This window comes from Bos javanicus, chromosome 21 (genome assembly GCF_032452875.1).
Source record: "Bos javanicus breed banteng chromosome 21, ARS-OSU_banteng_1.0, whole genome shotgun sequence".
NCBI classification, from domain to species: Eukaryota; Metazoa; Chordata; class Mammalia; order Artiodactyla; family Bovidae; genus Bos; species Bos javanicus.
Genome location: NC_083888.1, coordinates 67,791,828 through 67,811,504, shown reverse-complemented (window position 1 = coordinate 67,811,504; position 19,677 = coordinate 67,791,828). Strand labels below are relative to the sequence as shown.

At 50.4% G+C, this 19,677-nt stretch overlaps 1 protein-coding gene across 2 annotated transcripts in view; it reads right to left on the bottom strand.

The window, feature by feature from the left end:
- Positions 1–19,677, bottom strand: part of TDRD9 (tudor domain containing 9) — a 110,354-nt gene that overhangs the window by 37,271 nt on the left and 53,406 nt on the right. For both annotated transcript variants that reach the window (XM_061395511.1, XM_061395510.1), the window contains exons 13-24: positions 18,710–18,814; positions 16,438–16,535; positions 15,782–15,913; positions 14,769–14,934; positions 14,616–14,679; positions 14,478–14,541; positions 14,108–14,152; positions 10,565–10,618; positions 7,436–7,552; positions 6,136–6,243; positions 2,861–2,961; positions 1,282–1,455 (exon numbers count right to left, since the gene is read on the bottom strand). In XM_061395511.1, the coding sequence (XP_061251495.1) occupies positions 1,282–1,455; positions 2,861–2,961; positions 6,136–6,243; positions 7,436–7,552; positions 10,565–10,618; positions 14,108–14,152; positions 14,478–14,541; positions 14,616–14,679; positions 14,769–14,934; positions 15,782–15,913; positions 16,438–16,535; positions 18,710–18,814 (1,228 nt within the window). The remainder of the gene's footprint in view (positions 1–1,281; positions 1,456–2,860; positions 2,962–6,135; positions 6,244–7,435; positions 7,553–10,564; positions 10,619–14,107; positions 14,153–14,477; positions 14,542–14,615; positions 14,680–14,768; positions 14,935–15,781; positions 15,914–16,437; positions 16,536–18,709; positions 18,815–19,677) is intronic.

Sequence of the window (19,677 nt, the reverse complement as noted above, 5' to 3'; positions counted from 1 at the left end):
GTATGTGAGGCGACTGCTCGCACTAGTCCACGGCTACTACAGGAAAAGAGGTTTAATGAGACACAGCCAGGGACGACGAACTGCACCTCATCTCCCACGAGAGACTCTGCCGGTGTCCTGCGCTGCCCTGGGGCAGGGGGTGCACCCCACAGTCACACACCACCCTCTACAAACACATGCTAATGCTCAAGATTGTCACGGAATTCTGCTTTAAAGGATATAAATTCTAAATCTGGGAACTGCAAGGTCTCCTGACTTGTGGGTTCAGAGGTGAGTGACCCTGACCTTTAGAAAACCGTAAGAATCGACGGCTGCGTCATGTCACTAAGAAGTCCACGCCTAGGTCATGAAGTCATGTCATTAGAAAACACATACGTGGTTTCTAAAAAATCCAGTTATCATTCATCCCTTAAAGCAGCAACACAGCCAATGCTAAAATGTGAGGAGATACAACTCAAGTTTGAGAAAAGGTTTCCTTTTTTCCCTAGTAATTTTATTCTTCCATGAAGAGGAAGGATGATGAGAGACCCTGACCCGCCTCTCTGCCCTGTCCGCAGACCCGTCTGTTAAGTAAGGTGCCCAGGCAGCCAGGCAGCGGGACGGGTGTGCTGCACGTGGCCCCAGACTCAGCACACCCAGCTGCCACCCTCAGAGTCAGGTCATCCCACACCAGCCACACTCGTGGCCACACTTCCCTTCCTCCCCACTCCTCGACTTCGGGTTGGGTGCCTCGGGGGCTTACAAGATGACTGAGAGGAAAGACACAGGACTGCAGCTCTGCGGGCACAACCGAAAGTGCTCCCACCGGGGACGCCGAGGGCATTCAGGTCGGCCCAAGGTGCGCAGAGCCGCCAACCGCACGGCAGCGCCCGGGGCCGGGCGGAACCCCTGCGCTGCCTGCCAGGAGCTCCCAAGGGCGCCGCCATTCCGTGCCGGGTCAGCTCTGCTGAGGACAAGGAAGACCCTCTTGTGCTTGAGAAAAGGAGCGACGGGAAGGAGGAAGAAAGGGGGCTGGCACCAGGCTCAGTCCCCTCGACTCAACTGAAAATGACACGGCGACTCCGCCCACTCCCCGGCAGCCTTGACCACAGGTGCCACAGCTACCACACAGACGCAAACGCTGAGGTTCAGAGAGGTCGAGTGACCTGTGCGAGCGCACACGGCAGCCCAGGCCAGTGCGAGTGTGTGACCTTCAGCACGGCTAAGCAGCTTCTCAAAAGTGGCATTTGAGAATGTGTAGGCAGCAGGACAGAGTCGTGCCCACCAGCCTCCTGAGCCTACCTCGTGTTCCGGAGCTTGGACACGGCCCCTCCTTGCACCTTCGCTTCAATCTCCTCTGCAGAGTGAACACTGAGTTCAAGGGACACTTTGAGCTGAGACATCTTGATGGCCATGTACACGGCAGGGAGCGTTTTAAACCTCTCTGTTGGATTGCGTGAAAACTCCACAAAGGCTCTGCTCCACAAATACAGATAAAAAATAAGCTTATGAGGCGTCTGAAACAGAGTTAAGTGTATATTAATTTCTCTCAAGTTCAGATAAAAGATTTTCAGCTACACATCTCCTCAAAACTACCTAGTAACTAACTTCTCATCACAGGGTTAATCAAGAAGATGTATTCAAGAGGAAACTACTCACTTAAGAGCAATAAAAATTACAATGACATACCATTAAATTAAAAGCCAGTATCGTCCTCACGTATCATGCAGTATAATGTGAAATAAAGACCGACTTCAAGTGGAATGTCCAGCTAAGAAATCTTAATTGTCATTATTGGAACAAAGTGATAGGTCTGGGTTTTGCTACTTTATTGTAGAATAAAATGCAGAGAGAGAAAAGCACACAGCTGAGCAGCTCAGCGATCTTTCTGGCCCCCCTCAAACACCCGGTTTATCACAGTGAAGCTGAGGCACGGCCTCCACCGCCCCGCTCCGCAGGGTCCTGCCAGCCCACCCCTCCCAAGGGGTAAGAATCAAACACGCAGTGTGGGTGCCCGCCAGGCACTCCCTGGTATAAACGGGAAAACCCTCTCGTTCACATTTGCTGGTGAATGAATGTCAAAACTGCCCAGGTCAAACATCACACTCAGAAACAGACTCGTGACCCTCCAGCTGCTGTCCCGGAGAGCGCAAGCCTGGGGGAGCCGGAGCCCTGAGCTGGTAAGAGCGGCCGGCTCCACTGTCCTTCCACCCCTAGTCCCCCTCCCAACTCCACTGTCCCGCCTCAGCTCCCTTTCCGCCCCCTCCACTGACCCCCACCTGCCTGGGGCTCCCTTAACGCACATCCATTCCGGTCCCACCAGCTGTCTCTAGAAGGCGCCCAGGTCTCTCCTTAGAGATCATTTCTTTCGAAGACTCTAGATCACCATGATTCTCCTCTTCCCTGAGTGTTCCCAACTCAAGAGGTGGAACAAGCCGAGCCCACGACATCCCTCCCCTGCCTCCCAGCCTCCTCCCATTCCCTATCCCCGTTGGCTCCTCGCTCTTTGTCCCCCAGGTTCTAAATGACTGAAGCAAAGTCTCCTGGGGGTACTTCTGGCGGCTGGCCCACATGTGAAATCTCAGCCAGACACACCCCAGTGCAGTGCACCCCCCGAGCGTCAGCCCATACCCCTCACACTACTGAACACCCTGGGTGTCAGACCCGGAACCACACAGCTCGGCTCCTTTAGGAGGAACTCGGCTGAGAGCAGACACACAGCTACATGAACCGCAGCTGCGCTTCGAGAGCTGTCCACAGCGGCCCTCTGACGTGTGGGCCCATTCTCCCACACACCCAGTTTCAAGAACCGGCCCCTGCAAAAGTGAAAACCTCGCGGCTCTTTCGCAGCCGCAGTGGATTACAAAAGTGCACCACTTACTTTGCACCATCGAACACGATGGACTTGACTTGGCCACACTGTCTGAAGAGAGACTGCAGCTGCTGGTGGTAGAGAAATCCGTAGGGAGGGATATGCTTCAGCTGTAAAACACGGCAGGCGTTAGCAGGGGCAGACCCGGAGCCCCCGCGAGTCACCGTGTTCACAGAGCAGAGCACGCCGTCTCTAACCAGAGAGGTGGACCCCACAGCAGGGCACAGAAGGACTAACGACCGCTGTGGGTAATAACTAAGCTTTAAGAACACACATCGGACAAAGGCTAATTCTTCCACACCGTTCAGTCGCTCAGTCGTGCCCGACTCTCTGTGACCCCACAGACTACAGCACAGTGGGCTTTCCTGTCCTTCACACCATCTCCCGGAGCTTGCTCAAACTCATGTCCATCAAGTAGGTGATGCCATCCAACCATCTCGTCCTCTGTTATCCCCTTCTCCTCCTGACTTCAGTCTTTGCCAGCATCAGGGTCTTTTCTAAGAAGTCAGTTCTTTGCATCAGGAGGCCAAAGTATCAGAGCTTCAGTTTCATCATCAATCCTTCTAATGAATATTCAGGGTTGATTTCCTTTAGGATTGACTGGTTTGATCTCCTTGTAGTCCAGGGACTCTCAAGAGTCTTCTCCAACACCAGAGTTCAAAAGCATCAATACTTTGATGCTCAGCCTTCTTTATGGTCCAACTCTCACATCCATACATGACTACTGGGAAAAACCAGAGCTTTGACTAGACAGACCTTTGTTGGTAAAGTAACGTGTCTGTTTTTTAATATGCTGTCTAGGTTGCTCATAGCTTTTCTTCCAAGGAGCAAGCGTCTTTGAATTTCATGGCTGCAATCACCACCTGCAGTGATTTTGGAGCCCCCAAAAGTGAAGTCTCTCACTGTTTCCATTGTTTCCCCATCTATTTGCCATGAACTTCGTTTTCTGAATGCTGGGTTTTAAGCCAGCTTTTTCACTCTCCTCTTTCACTTTTCATCAAGAGGCTCGTTAGTTCCTCTTCAATCTCTGCCATAAGGGTGGTGTCATCTGCATATCTGAGGTTATTGATATTTCTCCTGGCAATCTTGATTTCAGCTTGTGATTCTCCAGCCCAACGTTTCTCATGATGTACTCTGCATATAAGTTAAATAAGCAGGGTGACAATATACAGCCTTGACGTACTCCTTTCCCAATTGGGAACCAGTCTGCTGTTCCATGTCCAGTTCTAACTGTTGCTTCTTGACCTGCATACAGACTTCTCAAGAGGCAGGTAGGTCTGGTATTCTCATTAAGAATTTTCCAGTTTGTTGTGATCCACACAAAGGCTTCAGCATAGTCTATGAAGCAGATGTTTTTTCTGGAATTCTCTTGCTTTTTCTGTGATCCAATGGATGTTGGCAATTTTGATCTCTGGTTCCTCTGCCTTTTCTAAATCCAGCTTGTACATCTGGAATTTCTCAGTTCACATACTGTTGAAGCCTAGCTTGGAGAATTTTGAGCATAATCTTGCTAGCATGTGAAACAAGTGCAATTGTGCAGTAGTTTAAACATTCTTTGGCATTGCCCTTAATTTGGGATTGGAATGAAAACTGATTCTTCCCTGTTAAAATAGTCCAAAAGTCCAATACACAAAAGACTTCATTTCACCTTAAAATAACAGAGTAGCCTATATATCTTTATCAAACATGGTATGTCTACACAGGCAGTGGTGGGAATGCAGACACCCCTGAGAGGCGGGAGTGGGTCCTCACCCTGCAGGCAACACCCAACCAGGAGGCCCTGGGCAACCCCTCCTTCCCTCTCCCCACTCCGCCCCCTCCCCACTCCCACCCTGCCCACTCCGCCCTCTCCCCATACCCACCCTGCCCACTCCGCCCCTCCCCACTCCGCCCCCTCCCCACACCCACCCTGCCCACTCCGCCCCTCCCCACTCCGCCCCCTCCCCACACCCACCCTGCCCTCCCCACAGGGCCATCTGGGTTCTGAGCTCTGACTCTGGTATGAAACCTGGAGCCCCTGCCCCATGCCCAGCACAGCTCCACAAGAGGCAGCAGGTAGTGAACAGCAAGGGCTGTGGATTCGGGTCTGAGTTCAAGTCCTGCCTTGTTCAGTCTCTTTCGGCAAGTCACAGAGCCACCCTCGGACCCCCCAGCCACGTCATGAATTAAGGGCGATGACCAATCTCTCACTCGAAGGGTGAAATGCAAAGAAAAATGAGTAAAAAGCAGCTAGCAAAGGCGCCCTCAGAGGACAGTCCATACTAGCACGAGCTCAGCTGTTACAAAGCACACGGGAGGGAATTCTGGCCCGCAGAGCGCATGGTGAACAGGCAAGCACAGTCCCATATCCAAGGAAGTGCGCCAAGTGCGCTTGGTCCACCACGGCCATCAGGAAGAGCAGAGGCCCAGCCAGGCTTCCCCACCGCGAGGCAGAGCTGATGAGCACCTCCGCGGGACAAAGCACGGTGCTCCTCCAAGACCCCCCACCCCCACCCCAGTGTGAACTCTGCTTCTTCACTAGCAGAGCACAGCCCCAGTGGGGGAGGAGAGGCCGCAGTGCTGTGGGCTCGCCACCGCTGGGAGCCTCGCCAGGTCTCCGCGCCCCTTTAGCAGATGCAGGCTGAGGTCGCAGCACGAGCCCACGAAAGCCCGACTCCCAGAGGCCGACCCTGAAGTCACCCTGGGCTCAGGTTTGATTAGACACAGAGTCCACCAGCGTTGATAGGTGGTGAGCGCTGGGACTGACCATGAGATTCGCCCAAAGCTCATGCTATTTAAACACTAATTTTCAGGCCACACTTCTAGTTCAGATTCTGTGGCACGGGGCCTCAAGTCTGAATTTCAAAATAAACAAACACTCTCTAGGCGATTCTGTTACGTGTGAATGGGGATCAGAGTTTAAATCGCAGTACAAAGTTGCCAACCAAATAACCCTTTACACTTTGCGTAAAATGAAGTTATTAACCACCTGCTCTTAAATTTATGGAGAAGTATGTTAAATCCTTCAGAACGAGATGGGGCAGGCAAGGTTAGCCTTGACTACTTCACTCCACAAGGCCTTCTTTCTTCAGGCCAGGTCTGTGAGACAGGAACCAGTGGAGGCATGTGAAAAGGTCAGACAAGCCATGAAATTCACTTTAGGGGAAAAAAATCCACTAAGCATTTATACAAACAGAGACAAAGGGGAAATAAAATGTTCCGTACTGGCCACACTGGAATGATGCCTGCCTGAAAACCGAGCGCCCAGTCTCCCCCAGGGAAGGCCACTGTCTCCCCCCACCTACCACGATGGTCGTCTTTGGGTCTTTGCCTGCCAGCTCCCTCGTGGCTATCTCTTCATCAGGCTGCCCGAAAGTAAAGTAATTTGGATAAAAAGCACCTGCCAACACAACCTGGGAGACAGATGTATTTTCATGAAGTAACAGCATGATTCTATCACATTGTCTCATTAATACAGTAATCTCATCCCAGAATGACATCCATAATGTAAAAGGTGAGTTAATATTTTTTAAAAACCTGGACCTTTAATCAACCAACCAGAAAGTCACAATTCTGGTTACTTCCCTGTAACAGAAACACATTCTACAAGATCATTGCTCCAAAGAGCCTGACTATTTCTCAGAATGAGGTTTAGGGACTTCCCTGGCAGTCCGGTAGTTAAGACTCCACTCTCCCAATCCAGGGTACACAGGTTCAATCACTGCTTGGGGAACTAAGATCCCACAAGCCACACCGTGCAGCTAGGAAAAAGAATGAGGTTTAGAAAACAGTGGTGAGTTGAACAAGGACACAAATGATTGCACACACAGGGCCCTGGGGGCTAGCCAGCATTTTCTACCTTCTCCTCAACATACTTCCTTCCATGGGTCAGGCCTTCTCCAAAATGTTCAGGTAAAGTTACAACTGGGGCACACAGACTCAGGGCAGCAGGCCTGCCTTCAATGCTCACTTCTAAAAAGCACTCTGCAAAGAGCCGCTTCGTCAGTTAAAAACATGCCATTTGAAACCAACACCCAAGGAAGACTGTCCCAACCTTAAAGTAATTTGACATTGGTTTCCCAGCAGCCTCCAGGTTACAGGATCCCAACTCTGTGTGCGTCAGCCAACAGGTGGACGCAGGACAAGCCCGCCTCCGCCTCTGAGCCTGAGTCAGAAGCACTGGCTGCCTCTCCAGGACACACTTCCCTCCACACACGCCTACAAGGCTCCATCCAACAAGGGAGTCTGATCACGGCCTCAAAGTTGAAATAACTTTCTGATGCAGGGTAAAAGCAACGTAATATTAACAGCAATTTTACTTTCTTAAAAGCCAAAATGAAAGGATCTCTCTGGAAGCAGTAAAGACAGCAGCCTTCAGAAACACGCCTCCAGAGATCAGAACTGGGTCTGGATCACCAACTCAGTGACATAGAAACCTGAACGCAAGGGTGGAGTGTTTCCTGTTCTCCAGCACAGCGTGAACGCTGCGTGTCTAAGATCTCCTGTGAGGCACAACTTGTACCAGAGAAAGGGAGCAAGCCCTCTCACAACCGAGCCCAGAGGAGCAGAAGGAAGCAGGAAGGACGTCCGGGCGCCCCCACGTACCTGCAGGATGAATCTCTGCTTGTATTTGTACTCCTGGTCCAGGACAGGCCGCCGGGAATCAACATACATGTTGAACTGTGAGACCCTAGTCTTCAGTTCTTCATATAACTCGGCCACCTAAGAAGAACACAGGGACAGTGTCTCCAGATGACCACGCCATCCAGGGTAGTGGGAGCACCAGAAAAGCAGTCCACACTGGGAAATACTGCTACGCCTGTGGGTGAAACCCTGCAGCTACTGAGAGCCATGATACTAGAGGCTGATTAAGAAAGGATGGAAAAGACACACAATACAGTGCGACAGACAACAGGACACAAAGCTGCACACGCTTCACAACCCCAGCTCATAAACACTCACAGGAAGCACTGCAAACGCACACACAGGCGCCAGCGGCCGAGTGGGCCTCCGCGGCCTCCGCCCTGCCTCAGGCCCTCGGAACACTCCCAGAGCCTCCTGCCAGGAGCACACACTGCTGCTTTGTGATTAAAAACAACGGCTACACAGTCACTCTCAACAAAAACACCTCTTTAGTTTAAATAGAATTGTCTCACATAAAATTATTTTATCACACTTCAAATGTATACACACAAGAATACACAAATCCAAATACCTATGAACGCATCATAAATTAACTTACCACAAAATTATCTCCCAGGAAGCAACAGTTAGCACTGGACATGGAACAACAGACTGGTTCCAAATAGGAAAAGGAGTATATCAAGGCTGTATATTATCACTGCTTATTCAACTTATATGCAGAGTACAACATGAGAAACGCTGGACTGGAAGAAACACAAGCTGGAATCAAGATTGCCGGGAGAAATGTCAATAACCTCAGATATGCAGATGACACCACCCTTATGGCAGAAAGTGAAGAGGAACTAAAAAGCCTCTTGATGAAGGTGAAAGTGGAGAGTGAAAAAGTGGGCTTAAAGCTCAACATTGAGAAAACGAAGATCATGGCATCCGGTCCCATCACTTTATGGGAAATAGATGGGGAAACAGTGGAAACAGTGTCAGACTTTATTTTTTTTGGGCTCCAAAATCAATGCATATGGTAACTGCAGCCACGAAATTAAAAGACGCTTACTCCTTGGAAGGAAAGTTATGACCAACCTAGGTAGCATATTCAAAAGCAGAGACATTACTTTGCCAACAAAGGTCCGTCTAGTCAAGGCTATGGTTTTTCCTGTGCTCATGTATGGACGTGAGAGTTGGACTGTGAAGAAGGCTGAGCACCGAAGAATTGATGCTTTTGAACTGTGGTGTTGGAGAAGACTCTTGAGAGTCCCTTGGACTGCAAGGAGATCCAACCAGTCCATTCTGAAGGAGATCAGCCCTGGGATTCCTTTGGAGGGAATGATGCTGAAGCTGAAACTCCAGTACTTTGGCCACCTCATGCAAAGAGTTGACTCATTGGAAAAGACTCTGATGCTGGGAGGGATTGGGGGCAGGAGGAGAAGGGGACGACAGAGGATGAGATGGCTGGATGGCATCACTGACTCGATGGACGTGAGTCTGGGTGAACTCCGGGAGTTGGTGATGGACAGGGAGGCCTGGCGTGCTGTGATTCATGGGGTCGCAAAGAGTCGGACATGACTGAGCGACTGAACTGAACTGAACTGAAAGAAAAAACTATACAAGCCACAGCTGTAAAGGTAACTGGAAAAAGACTACAAAAAAGAACGGTGAGGACGGAAACTCTTAGAAGTCCTGACCTATGAGGAGAGGAGGAGAGCCTGGGGACACAGGAAGGGCCCAGCCTGGCCACTTCCACACTCACTACTGAAATCACCCAGAAGGCTGCAGGAAATACAGCTTGCTAATTAAAAACCAATTTAAAATTATGCAAGTCACCTTTTCTGACCAAATGCAATAAAAATCAAAATATTAACAACAAAACAAGATATCTAAAGATATTTCTACCCAGAAACTCAAACACTCTTCTAAAAGACCCTGAATCAAGGAGAAAGCCAACAGTGAAAATAAGCCTCAGACAGGGATAGCAGTGAGCTCCCTATAGCGGGGAGGGAACGTGCATCCCCACATGGGATGTCAAAGACCAACGGACCCAAACTGCTCACAAGAAAACTCACAGCTTTAACTACTTTTAATTAGAAAGACTGAAAGTCCATCCCACTCCAATATTCTTGCCTGGGAAACCCCGTGGACAGAGGAGCCTGGCAGGCTATAGTCCCTGGGACCTCAAAAGAGTCAGACATGGCTTAAAAAGACTGAAAGTGATAACAAGTTAAGTTCTCACCTCAGTAACTAAAAGTAAACCAGAGAAAAACTAAATTAATGGAAAAAAGCCAAAGTCAATCCACTGAAATCTTTTACCTTTCCTCTCCCACAAAACACGTGCACAGTAAAACTGTCAAATCAAACCAGGAGTCAGTTCTCTGAAAATACAATAAAACAGACACAGCATCTTGCAAACCGGTGCAGTAAAGGCCTTGAGTCAGCAGGCCCGGCTGTCCACGTCCTGGACATTCCAGAGGAAGGTCTGGCTCCGGGCAGGTCAGCTCTGGGTCCCTGGCATACTGGCCCTAAGAGCGTCTTTGTTCAGCTGAGGCCTTGGTTCAGCACAAACGCAACAAGCAGTTCATGGAGCAGCGCGACATCGTGGGGCGGGGGGCAAGGGGCCTGGGCCACAGGGTATCCATGTGACCTTCAGAGGAGCTGAAAACCAAGCAAGTGAGGTCAACCAGGTGCGCACCCCCGACCACGTAACCAGCCCTCAACACAAGCCTGCAGGCCAAGGCCAGCGTGCCCCCCGGCCTGTGGTCTCCTGCAGGCTGTGAGCACCCGTGCTGCCCAGAGGCCCTGCCGCGAGACCCCGACTGCGGGCCGACGCTGGTCTCTCCTGGTCCCTCCCCACCCGCCTTGCACCTTTGCTGGTCGTCATCTGTGTCCTTTCACAATAACAAACCATAACTGTGACCGCAACACATCGAGTCTACTTGCGCTGGACACAGGACGCACTTCCTGGAAGGCTCACTGCTACCCACGGGTCGCGAAGAGTCCCCCACGACTGAGCAACTAAGCACAGCACTGTACAGCACCCTGGGTACTGCCGGTACTTGATAAACGTCACCTTTACTTGCGTTCAAAGAATATACAACTTACCTCTCTAATTCTCTTGATCTGAATGTAATTTAACCGCCCCCAGTCAAGTTCATCCTTTAAATACACAAAAGCATAATATTTAATATTAATGTAACAAACCAGAACTGATACATCTACGATAATACATACATCTCACAAGGAAGAATATAAACCAACAGGAAAAACACTGGCTGGCTCTTTGTTCAGTCACACAGTCGCATCCGACTCCTTGCAACCCCAAGGACTGCATCACCCCAGGCCTCCCGTCCCTCACCAACTCCTGCACTATGCTCAAACCCATGTCCATCGAGTCGGTGATGCCGTCCAACCATCTCGTCCTCTGCCGTCCCCTCCTCCTCCTGCCTTCAATCTTTCCCAGCATCAGGGTCTTTTTCAATGAGTCAGCTCTTTGCATCAGGTGCCAAAAGTATTGGAGTTTCATCTTTACCATCAGTCCTTCCAATGAATATTCAGAACTGACCTCCTTTAGAATGGACTGCTTGGGCTGCCATGCTGTCCAAGGGACTCTCAAGAGCCTTCTCCAACACCACAGTTCAAAAGCATCGATTCTTTAGTGCTCAGCTTTTTCTGTGGTCCAACTCTCACATCCATACATGACCACTGGAAAAACCACAGCTTTGATGATACAGATCTTTCTTGGTTATGTCTCTGCTTTTTAATATGCTATCTAGGTTGGTCATAGCTTTTCTTCCAAGGAGCAAGTGACTTTTAATTTCATGGCTGCAGTCACCATCTGCAGTGATTTTGGAGCCCAAGAAAATTAAGTCTGTCACTGTTTCCATTGTTTCCCCATCTGTTTGCCATGAAGTGACGGGACCAGATGCCCTGATCTTCATTTTTTGAATGTTAAGCTTTAAGCCAGCTTTTTCACTCTCCTCTTTCATCTTCATCAAGAGGTTCTTTAGTTCTTCTTCGTTTTCTGCTATAAGGGTGGTGTTATCTGCATATTTGAGATTATTGATATTTCTCCGGCAATCTTAATTCCAGCTTGTGATTCATCCCGCCTGGCATTTCTCATGATGTACTCTGCATGTAAGTTAAATAAGCAGGGTGACAATATACAGCCTTGACGTACTCCATTCCCGATTTGGAGCCAGTCCAGGTTCCATGTCCAGTTCTAACTGTTGCTTCTTGATCTGCATTCAGATTTCTCAGGAGGTAACCAAGGTGCTCTGGTATTCTCATCTCTTTAAGAATTTTCCAGTTTGTCGTGATCTACACTGTCAAAGGCTTTAGTGTAGTCAATGAAACAGATGATTTTCTGAAATTCTCTTGCTTTTTCTATGATCCAACAGATGTTGGCAATTTGATCTCTGGTTCCTCTGCCTTGTCTAAATACAGCTTGTGCATCTGGAAGTTCTCAGTTCGTGTACTGTTGAAGCCTAGCTTGGAGAATTTTGAGCATTACTTTACTAGCGTGTGAGATGAGTGCAATTGTGCGATAGTTTGAACATTCTTTGGCATTGCCTTTCTTTGGGATTGGAATGAAAACTGCCCTTTTCCAGTCCTGTGTCCACCGCCAAGTTTTCCAAATTTGTTGACATATCGAGTGCTGCACTTTCACAGCATCATCTTTTAGGATTTGAAATAGCTCAGCTAGAATTCCATCACCTCCACTAGCTTTGTTCATAGTGATGCTTCCTAAGGTCCACTTGACTTCGCATTCCAGGATGGCTGACTCTAGGTGAGTGATCACAGCATCGTGGTTATCTGGATCATTAAGATCTTTTTTGTACAGTTCTTCTGTATATTCTTGCCACCTCTTCTCAATCTCTTTTGCTCCTGTTAGGTCCATACTGTTTCTGTCCTTTATTGTGCCCTCCTTTGCAGGTCAGGAAGCGACAGTTAGAACTGGACATGGAACAACAGACTGGTTCCAAATAGGAAAAGGAGCACGTCAAGGCTGTATATTGTCACCCTGCTTATTTAACTTATATGCAGAGTACATCATGAGAAATGCTGGACTGGAAGAAACACAAGTTGGAATCAAGATTGCCGGGAGAAATGTCAATAACCTCAGATATGCAGATGACACCACCCTTATGGCAGAAAGTGAAGAGGAACTAAAAAGTTTCTTGATGAAAGTGAAAGTGGAGAGTGAAAAAAGTGGGCTTAAAGCTCAACATTCAGAAAACGAAGATCATGGCATCTGGTCCCATCACTTCATGGCAAATGATGGGGAAACAGTGGAAACAGTGTCAGACTTTACTTTTTTGGGCTCCAAAATCACTGCAGATGGTGACTGCAGCCATGAAATTAAAAGACGCTTACTCCTTGGAAGGAAAGTTATGACCAACCTAGATAGCATATTCAAAAGCAGAGACATTACTTTGCCAACAAAGGTCCGTCTAGTCAAGGCTATGGTTTTTCCTGTGCTCATGTATGGATGTGAGAGTTGGACTGTGAAGAAGGCTGAGTGCCGAAGAATTGATGGTTTTGAACTGTGGTGTTGGAGAAGACTCTTGAGAGTCCCTTGGACTGCAAGGAGATCCGAGCAGTCCATTCTGAAGGAGATCAGCCCTGGGATTCCTTTGGGGAGAATGATGCTGAAGCTGAAACTCCAGTACTTTGGCCACCTCATGCAAAGAGCTGACTCATTGGAAAAGACTCTGATGCTGGGAGGGATTGGGGGCAGGAGGAGAAGGGGACGGCAGAGGATGAGATGGTTGGATGGCATCACTGACTCGATGGACGTGAGTCTGAGTGAACTCCGGGAGTTGGTGGTGGACAGGGAGGCCTGGTGTGCTGCGATTCACGGGGTCGCAAAGGGTCGGACATGACTGAGCGACTGAACTGAACTCAACTTTCATGAAAAGTTCCCTTGGTATCTCTAATTTTTTTGAAGAGATCTCTAGTCTTTCCCATTCTATTGTTTTCCTCTATTTCTTTGCACTGATCACTTAGGAAAGCTTTCTTATCTCTCCTTGCTATTCTTTGGAACTCTGCATTCAGAAGGATTTATCTTTTGTTTTGTCCTTCGCCTTTCGCTTCTCCTCTTCCCTCAGCTATTTCTAAGGCATCCTCAGACAACCATTTTGCCTTTTTGCATTTATTCTTTTTGGGCTGACTGTCTACACAACGGCTTTCATGAGTAACTCAGACAGTTGCTCTAAGGATGCATCTGGGCATGGCAAATTTACACACACATACCTACCAGCAATCTTTTGAACACGCTCAGTTTAGAAGGAGAACAAAACCTGCCTGTGCCCACCCCAAACAACGATGGCTAAAGGCTGGTTTTTCCAAGCCGACTATGGAGCACATGGCTGAAGCAGCAGACGGAAAGCCCCGAGCCCCTCCGCTCTTGAGCGGCAGCCCAGGCGTGGCCCCCAGGCCTGCAGTCCCGGCAGTTGCCGGGGCTCCTGACACTGAAGGGTCCCCGGTCTCGGAGGCGGGCGGCGGGCAGCACGGCCACACACAGGCCGCCACCTCCAGGAGCCGGCGCTGCCGGTTCGCACGGGCGATGAGGCTGAGCGCGGGGGCCCAGGCAACTCCCGCGGCGCCAGCAGTCACAGCAGAGAGACTCGGGGAACGGCCACTGACCTTCGGGTGCCGCAGCTCCCCTCTCTGTCTGCAGGTCTGCCACGCCTGCGAAGAAACCATCGGGGTCAAAACTCTTTCCTGACCACAGACAATTTACAGATTTGTTCTTTCTTTCTGAAAATTATCAAAGTTAACATATAGTTCTACTATATACTAAAATTATTCTTTTAAGTGGGTGAATTAGGATTTTCAGTTGGGAGATTTTTTTCCAGTCAACTTCAAAGACTCAGACTCCCATCCTGACATACTTCTCCCAACAGTTTCTTTAGTCTCAGGGGTCGGTAACACTAAAAATCCTCCTAACGAAGACAGGCACAGGGCGTGAAAGTGTCCTGACACCCGCGGTCGCTGCTTTCGGAGCTGGACTTACTCTAAAGGCTTCAACAAGTGCGATGCAGTCGCTCCTGCTGCTGCCAGCGAAATTCACCTTGTTCCTAAAAACAGACAACAAAGGGCGTCACCTGCTCCCTGTAAAACACGGCAGCTTAGAAGTACGAGAGGAAAATACCTGTATCCATCAAGATGCTGCCTGAAAGGCATCGCAAAAAAATTCTTCAAGGAAAGAGATGCCGCTATCAAAAGAATAAACAAAGACAATGTGAGATGCTCAGAAGGGCCTCGCCTTGCGCCCTCCGTCACCGCCTGGCCGCTGCACACGCACCGATGATGAGACACTCGTCCAGACACCCGAACACGTGTCCGAGGACTATGAGTTTGCCGAGCTGCTGACTGACAGGAAGCTGGGCTAGAACCCTTCCTAGGAAGGTCAGCTCACCATCGTGGGGGTTGTCGTCTTCTCTCCGCCCGCTCACCGCAAGCGCTCCCACCTTCATGAAACAAAGCAGGGCCGTCAGCAAGCGAGGCTTTGCCCACGCCCTTCTTCCCTCAGGCAGGGAGTTTAAGACAGGGACCAGCTGTGGATGAGCAAGGTTCCACAGGGCCTCTGAGTCAGCTTACTAAAGACTGAGACTAAAGGTTTTTTTGAAGCCAAGAACGCCATTTCATTATTTCCACGTAACTCACAGGCTAACGAACGTGGCAGGCCCAATCCCAAATATCCAGCTGCCGCATCATTCACAGCCAGATGGAGCAGCCCCCATGCGGAGAAAGATGTCCTCAACTGGATGGAGCGTGTTTTACGGACACCCAAGCAAGTACGAGAAGCACCCCAAGGCTGAGGGCCGGAGGCACACGCACACAGCCGGCAGACGGGGGCGCCTGGCCAGGCTGCCCACCGCAGGGGCAGAGCCGGAGCCCACCACAGGGGCAGAGCCGGAGCCCACCACAGGGGCAAGGCCTCCAGCACCAGGAAGGAGAAGGCTGGTGGGGGCGAGGAGCAGGACTCGAGGGCAGGGGAGAGGGCTCCTGCGGCCAGAGCTGGGGAACAGGGCCGCACTGCGCCCAGCGGCCCTGCCAGGGCTTCTCAGCCTCACCAGCAAACAGCAAGCCCGGTGGGGGGTGGGTGACGGGTGGCGAGAGAGCAGGAGCGGCTAACAAAGCTGGTCTGAACTACTATATAAATCTGGAATCAACCGTTAGTCATGAATGCCTAGCCAAGCAAGCACTATTTACAACCATCAAAATACCTTAAAGATATCCACATCATGAAACCTATAAAATTCACCCAAAAAATCTTAGCTTTTCCCATCACGAGCAAGTATGGGAGGGTCCTACCTCCTTGAGCAGAAGGATGGTGCGTTCAATGTCGCTCAGACTAGGTGGAGAAAGGGCCGTGGCCAGCAGAGCCCTGGGCTCACCCATGTCAAGTAACTTCACCTTCAATATCGTGCTTCCTAACGGACAACGCTGAAAAGAAGAGAACTTGAGTTTAGAAACAGAAAAATCAGTAAATCAACTCACCTACTCACATGACTAGTACTCCAGAGGAAGCAGTGCAAGAGAGGAGGTAAAGAGAATTAAGAAAGGAAAACAGAAAGAGGCAGAGGGCTGGGCGGAGGAGAGAGAGAGACCAGGGATGGAGAGATGCGGGAGAGGAGGAGCGGGAGACAGACGGAAGACGGATGATGGAGGGGGTCAGAGAGCGAGGAGGGGAGGGCAGGGGCAGCGGCGACGGCACGGATGGAAGGCACAGACGGAAGGCACGCACGGGGCGGCTGGGCACAGCGCTCCTCGGGCCATCCGCTGGCACGGCGCGACTCCCTCAGGGGCCTGGGGCCCAGGCGATGAAGCCAGTGCTGGCATTCAAGATGACCCTGGTCACAAGTGATGTTTCCAGGGTCAAAATTATATGACACTCAAAATATACTCCTCAGACTGTTGGGTAAAACTGCCCATAAAAACCAACTATGAAGATGACCAAAGTCCGTTACCAACATCTCAGGGATGACGTGGTTGGGGATGGAGTTGTCCCAGAAATCCTTGTGCACGAGTCTGTAACAGTATCCTTTAGACACCCGTCCAGCGCGGCCTTCAAAGGGGGAACATTCAAATGCTGGCATTAGTTACTTTAACATTAGCATAAAGACATTTTTCAGAATAACCATTAAGTACTAAGGAAAACTCTGTTATCCTCTACCAAATCAGGTCAGTAAAAACTTCAGAATAGGTCAGTGTTAGAAGCAACCTTATACACAGAAATTAAGTGCTAACTTGTACTCAGTACAGTATCAAATGCACATTTCCAAAGACTACCACATTGGCCCCAGAATGCAACGGCAATCAGAACATTATAAACACCACACCTCTCCTGCAAACACATAGTTTACACTGATAATCGAGCTGGTGAGAGAAGCCACGCTTCCCCCAGCGGATGGGCTGGCTGTGCCCTGTCCCCACACCTGTGCGGAAGCGTCCGCCCTTCATGACGACTTCACATGACCTGAGTGTGCAGAGCTCAGAAGCAGGCCTGGCCCATGGAAACTGGCCGATCAATGGCTCTTCTCTTGCGATGGTATCGCTTGCACAATGAAAACTGCTTTATCCAAAAACAGGATAAAATCTGAGAGCGCGGAAGGCGGGGAGGGGGCTTCTTCATGAATACTTGCTTTTAAAAAGTGGGGGCAGCCAGGGAGGTGCCTGTGGAGCCTGGACCCCTGCCTTTTCTGCCCCACCAACCTGGGAATCCGCCCCCCTTGCCACCAGGAGACTGAGGGGAGTGTCCAGGCTTCTGCCTCCACCTCCACCCCACCCGCGTATCTTCAGACGACAGGACTGCACGTGGGAAATTCCAAGGTAATGACAAAACCAAACGCACAACTCCTGGAACCAACAAGTGAAATCGGTGAGTCACCAGACTCAACAGCAGCACAGAAAATAAACCACGTGTATACACTAGAAACGAGCATGTGAAAACCCGCGTGAACAACGCCCTCACAATCACTGCAGTCCCTCCGATTAAACTGAGCACTTAGACACAGATCTAGCAAAACGGCCTCCCTGGTGGCTCTGAGGGTGAGAATCTGCCTGCAACGCAAGCGGCCCGGGCGCGATCCCCGGATCCGGAGGATCCCTGAGGAAGGAAATGGCAAACCACTCCGGTATTCCTGCCTAGACAATGCCATGGACAGACAAGCCTGGCAGGCTACAGTCCATGAGATCACATGACATGACTGAGTGACTAACACTTTCTAGCAGATCACATGCAGCGTCTGTCTGCTGAAAATAACACAATGCTGGCTGACGACGTCAAAGACACCCTAAACAAGGGAGACACACGCACTCAGCAACAGGCAGACTCAGGTCTCCACAAACTCGTGTTCAGGGTTAACCAAGTCCTAGCAGCACCAGGGGCAGCTTCTGTGTATGCGTACACAACATCATTCTAAAGTCTACACAGAAAGGCAAAGCCTAACAGAACAGTTAGAACCACCTTGAGAATGAAGAATGGAGGGGCAGGAACCCATCTGCTTCATGTTAAGTCTCACAGTGTGTTCTTGGTGGAGGAAAAACAGACGAGAGAACGCAATGAAGAAGCAGAAACAGCCCCAGACAAGCGCAGCCCGTGGTGTGCGCAGAGGTGCGCACGCCCTTCACCAGAGGACGACGGCGCGGGGACACTGCATCCAGACAAACCGCACATCAGTGACGAGAACTGACTGCGTGGATCAGAGACACGGAGGCAAGAACCAGCCGATGTGACTCCAGAGGAAACACAAGAAACACCTCACAGTCTAGGCTAGGCGAACTGCTCTTGTCTGAATCTTGAGCATGATCCGTAAGAAGAAAAGCTGATACAACCCAAACCACACCAAAATGTGACTTTTTCTCTACGAAATACCCTGTCAAGAGGAGTAAAAGACAAAATACACTCTGGGGGAAACACAGGAAGTCCTCTACATACGACCCTTCAAGCTGCAAGCTTTCAAAGGTGAGAACGTGAGTGCCAGCTTTCGTACCCTGGCACTGTGAAAGGTGACCACACACTCCTGGTGGGCATGCCAACACACTCAGCTGCTCAGTGGAGAGGAGGGTCGGGCATGGAAACAGAGTCTGATGCTGTGAGATGCTGTTGCTTTATACGTAAAACTGGTTCCAATAAAGGTAATCTCTGATTAAGACTAAACATACAAAGAGCAAAACCCTTGAAAGGACCCCCAGTGTGTCGCCAGGCCCCGGGGCTGTGCTGGAACACAAACACCTTACCTTTCCTCTGCTCACAGCTGGTCTTAGAGGCCCAGCTCAGCCGCAGACTCTGGTAATTCGTGTCTTCATCACAAACCAGAGTTCTGGTCAAACAAAAATCTATAACTGTCATAAAAAAGGGAATGTAAATACCAGGCTAGGCTAGCAAGAAATAACCGTGACAATCACAGTGCAGAGAGGTAAGTCGATTTATGGAACACACAGCCTTTAGAACTGATGTACACACAGCAGCCTCTGGAAAAGACCAGCCACTCCCAACTGCCCAGGACAGGGCAGCGGTGGCCATGCTCTCCCCTCATACGGACTGGGCGTCTGGACGGAAAGAAGACTGCTGGTCAGAGCCCCTGCAGCACAGGGAGCCGGTGCGGGCTGCGCCCCAGCCTCCCAGGACTCGCGGCCACGCAGAAGCACAGCTGAAGCGGGGATAGTCAGGTCTCAGCCGTGTGTGTGTGTGTGTGTGTGTGTGTGTGTACAGTCGGGTCTCAGCCCTGAGTGTGTGTGTGTGTGTGTGTGTGTGTACAGTCGGGTCTCAGCCCTGAGTGTGTGTGTGTGTGTGTGGTGTGTGTGTGTGTGTGTACAGTCGGGTCTCAGCCCTGAGTGTGTGTGTGTGTGTGTGTGTGTGTGTGTGTGTGTGGTGTGTGTGTGTGTGTACAGTCGGGTCTCAGCCCTGAGAGTGAGTGTGTGTGTGTGTGTGTGTGTGTGTGTGTACAGTCGGGTCTCAGCCCTGAGAGAGAGAGTGTGTGTGTGTGTGTGTGTGTGTGTGTACAGTCGGGTCTCAGCCGTGTGTGTGTGTGTGTGTGTGTGTGTGTATGTGTGTGTGTGTGTGTGTACAGTCAGGTCTCAGCCGTGTGTGTGTGTGTGTGTGCGCGCGCACGTGCGTGCATGCTAGGGGGCTGGGGGCGGCTGCTCCATGTCCATGTTAGGGTCCTCCCCTCTAACACCCGGGGACAGGGCCCGTGCCGCTCTCC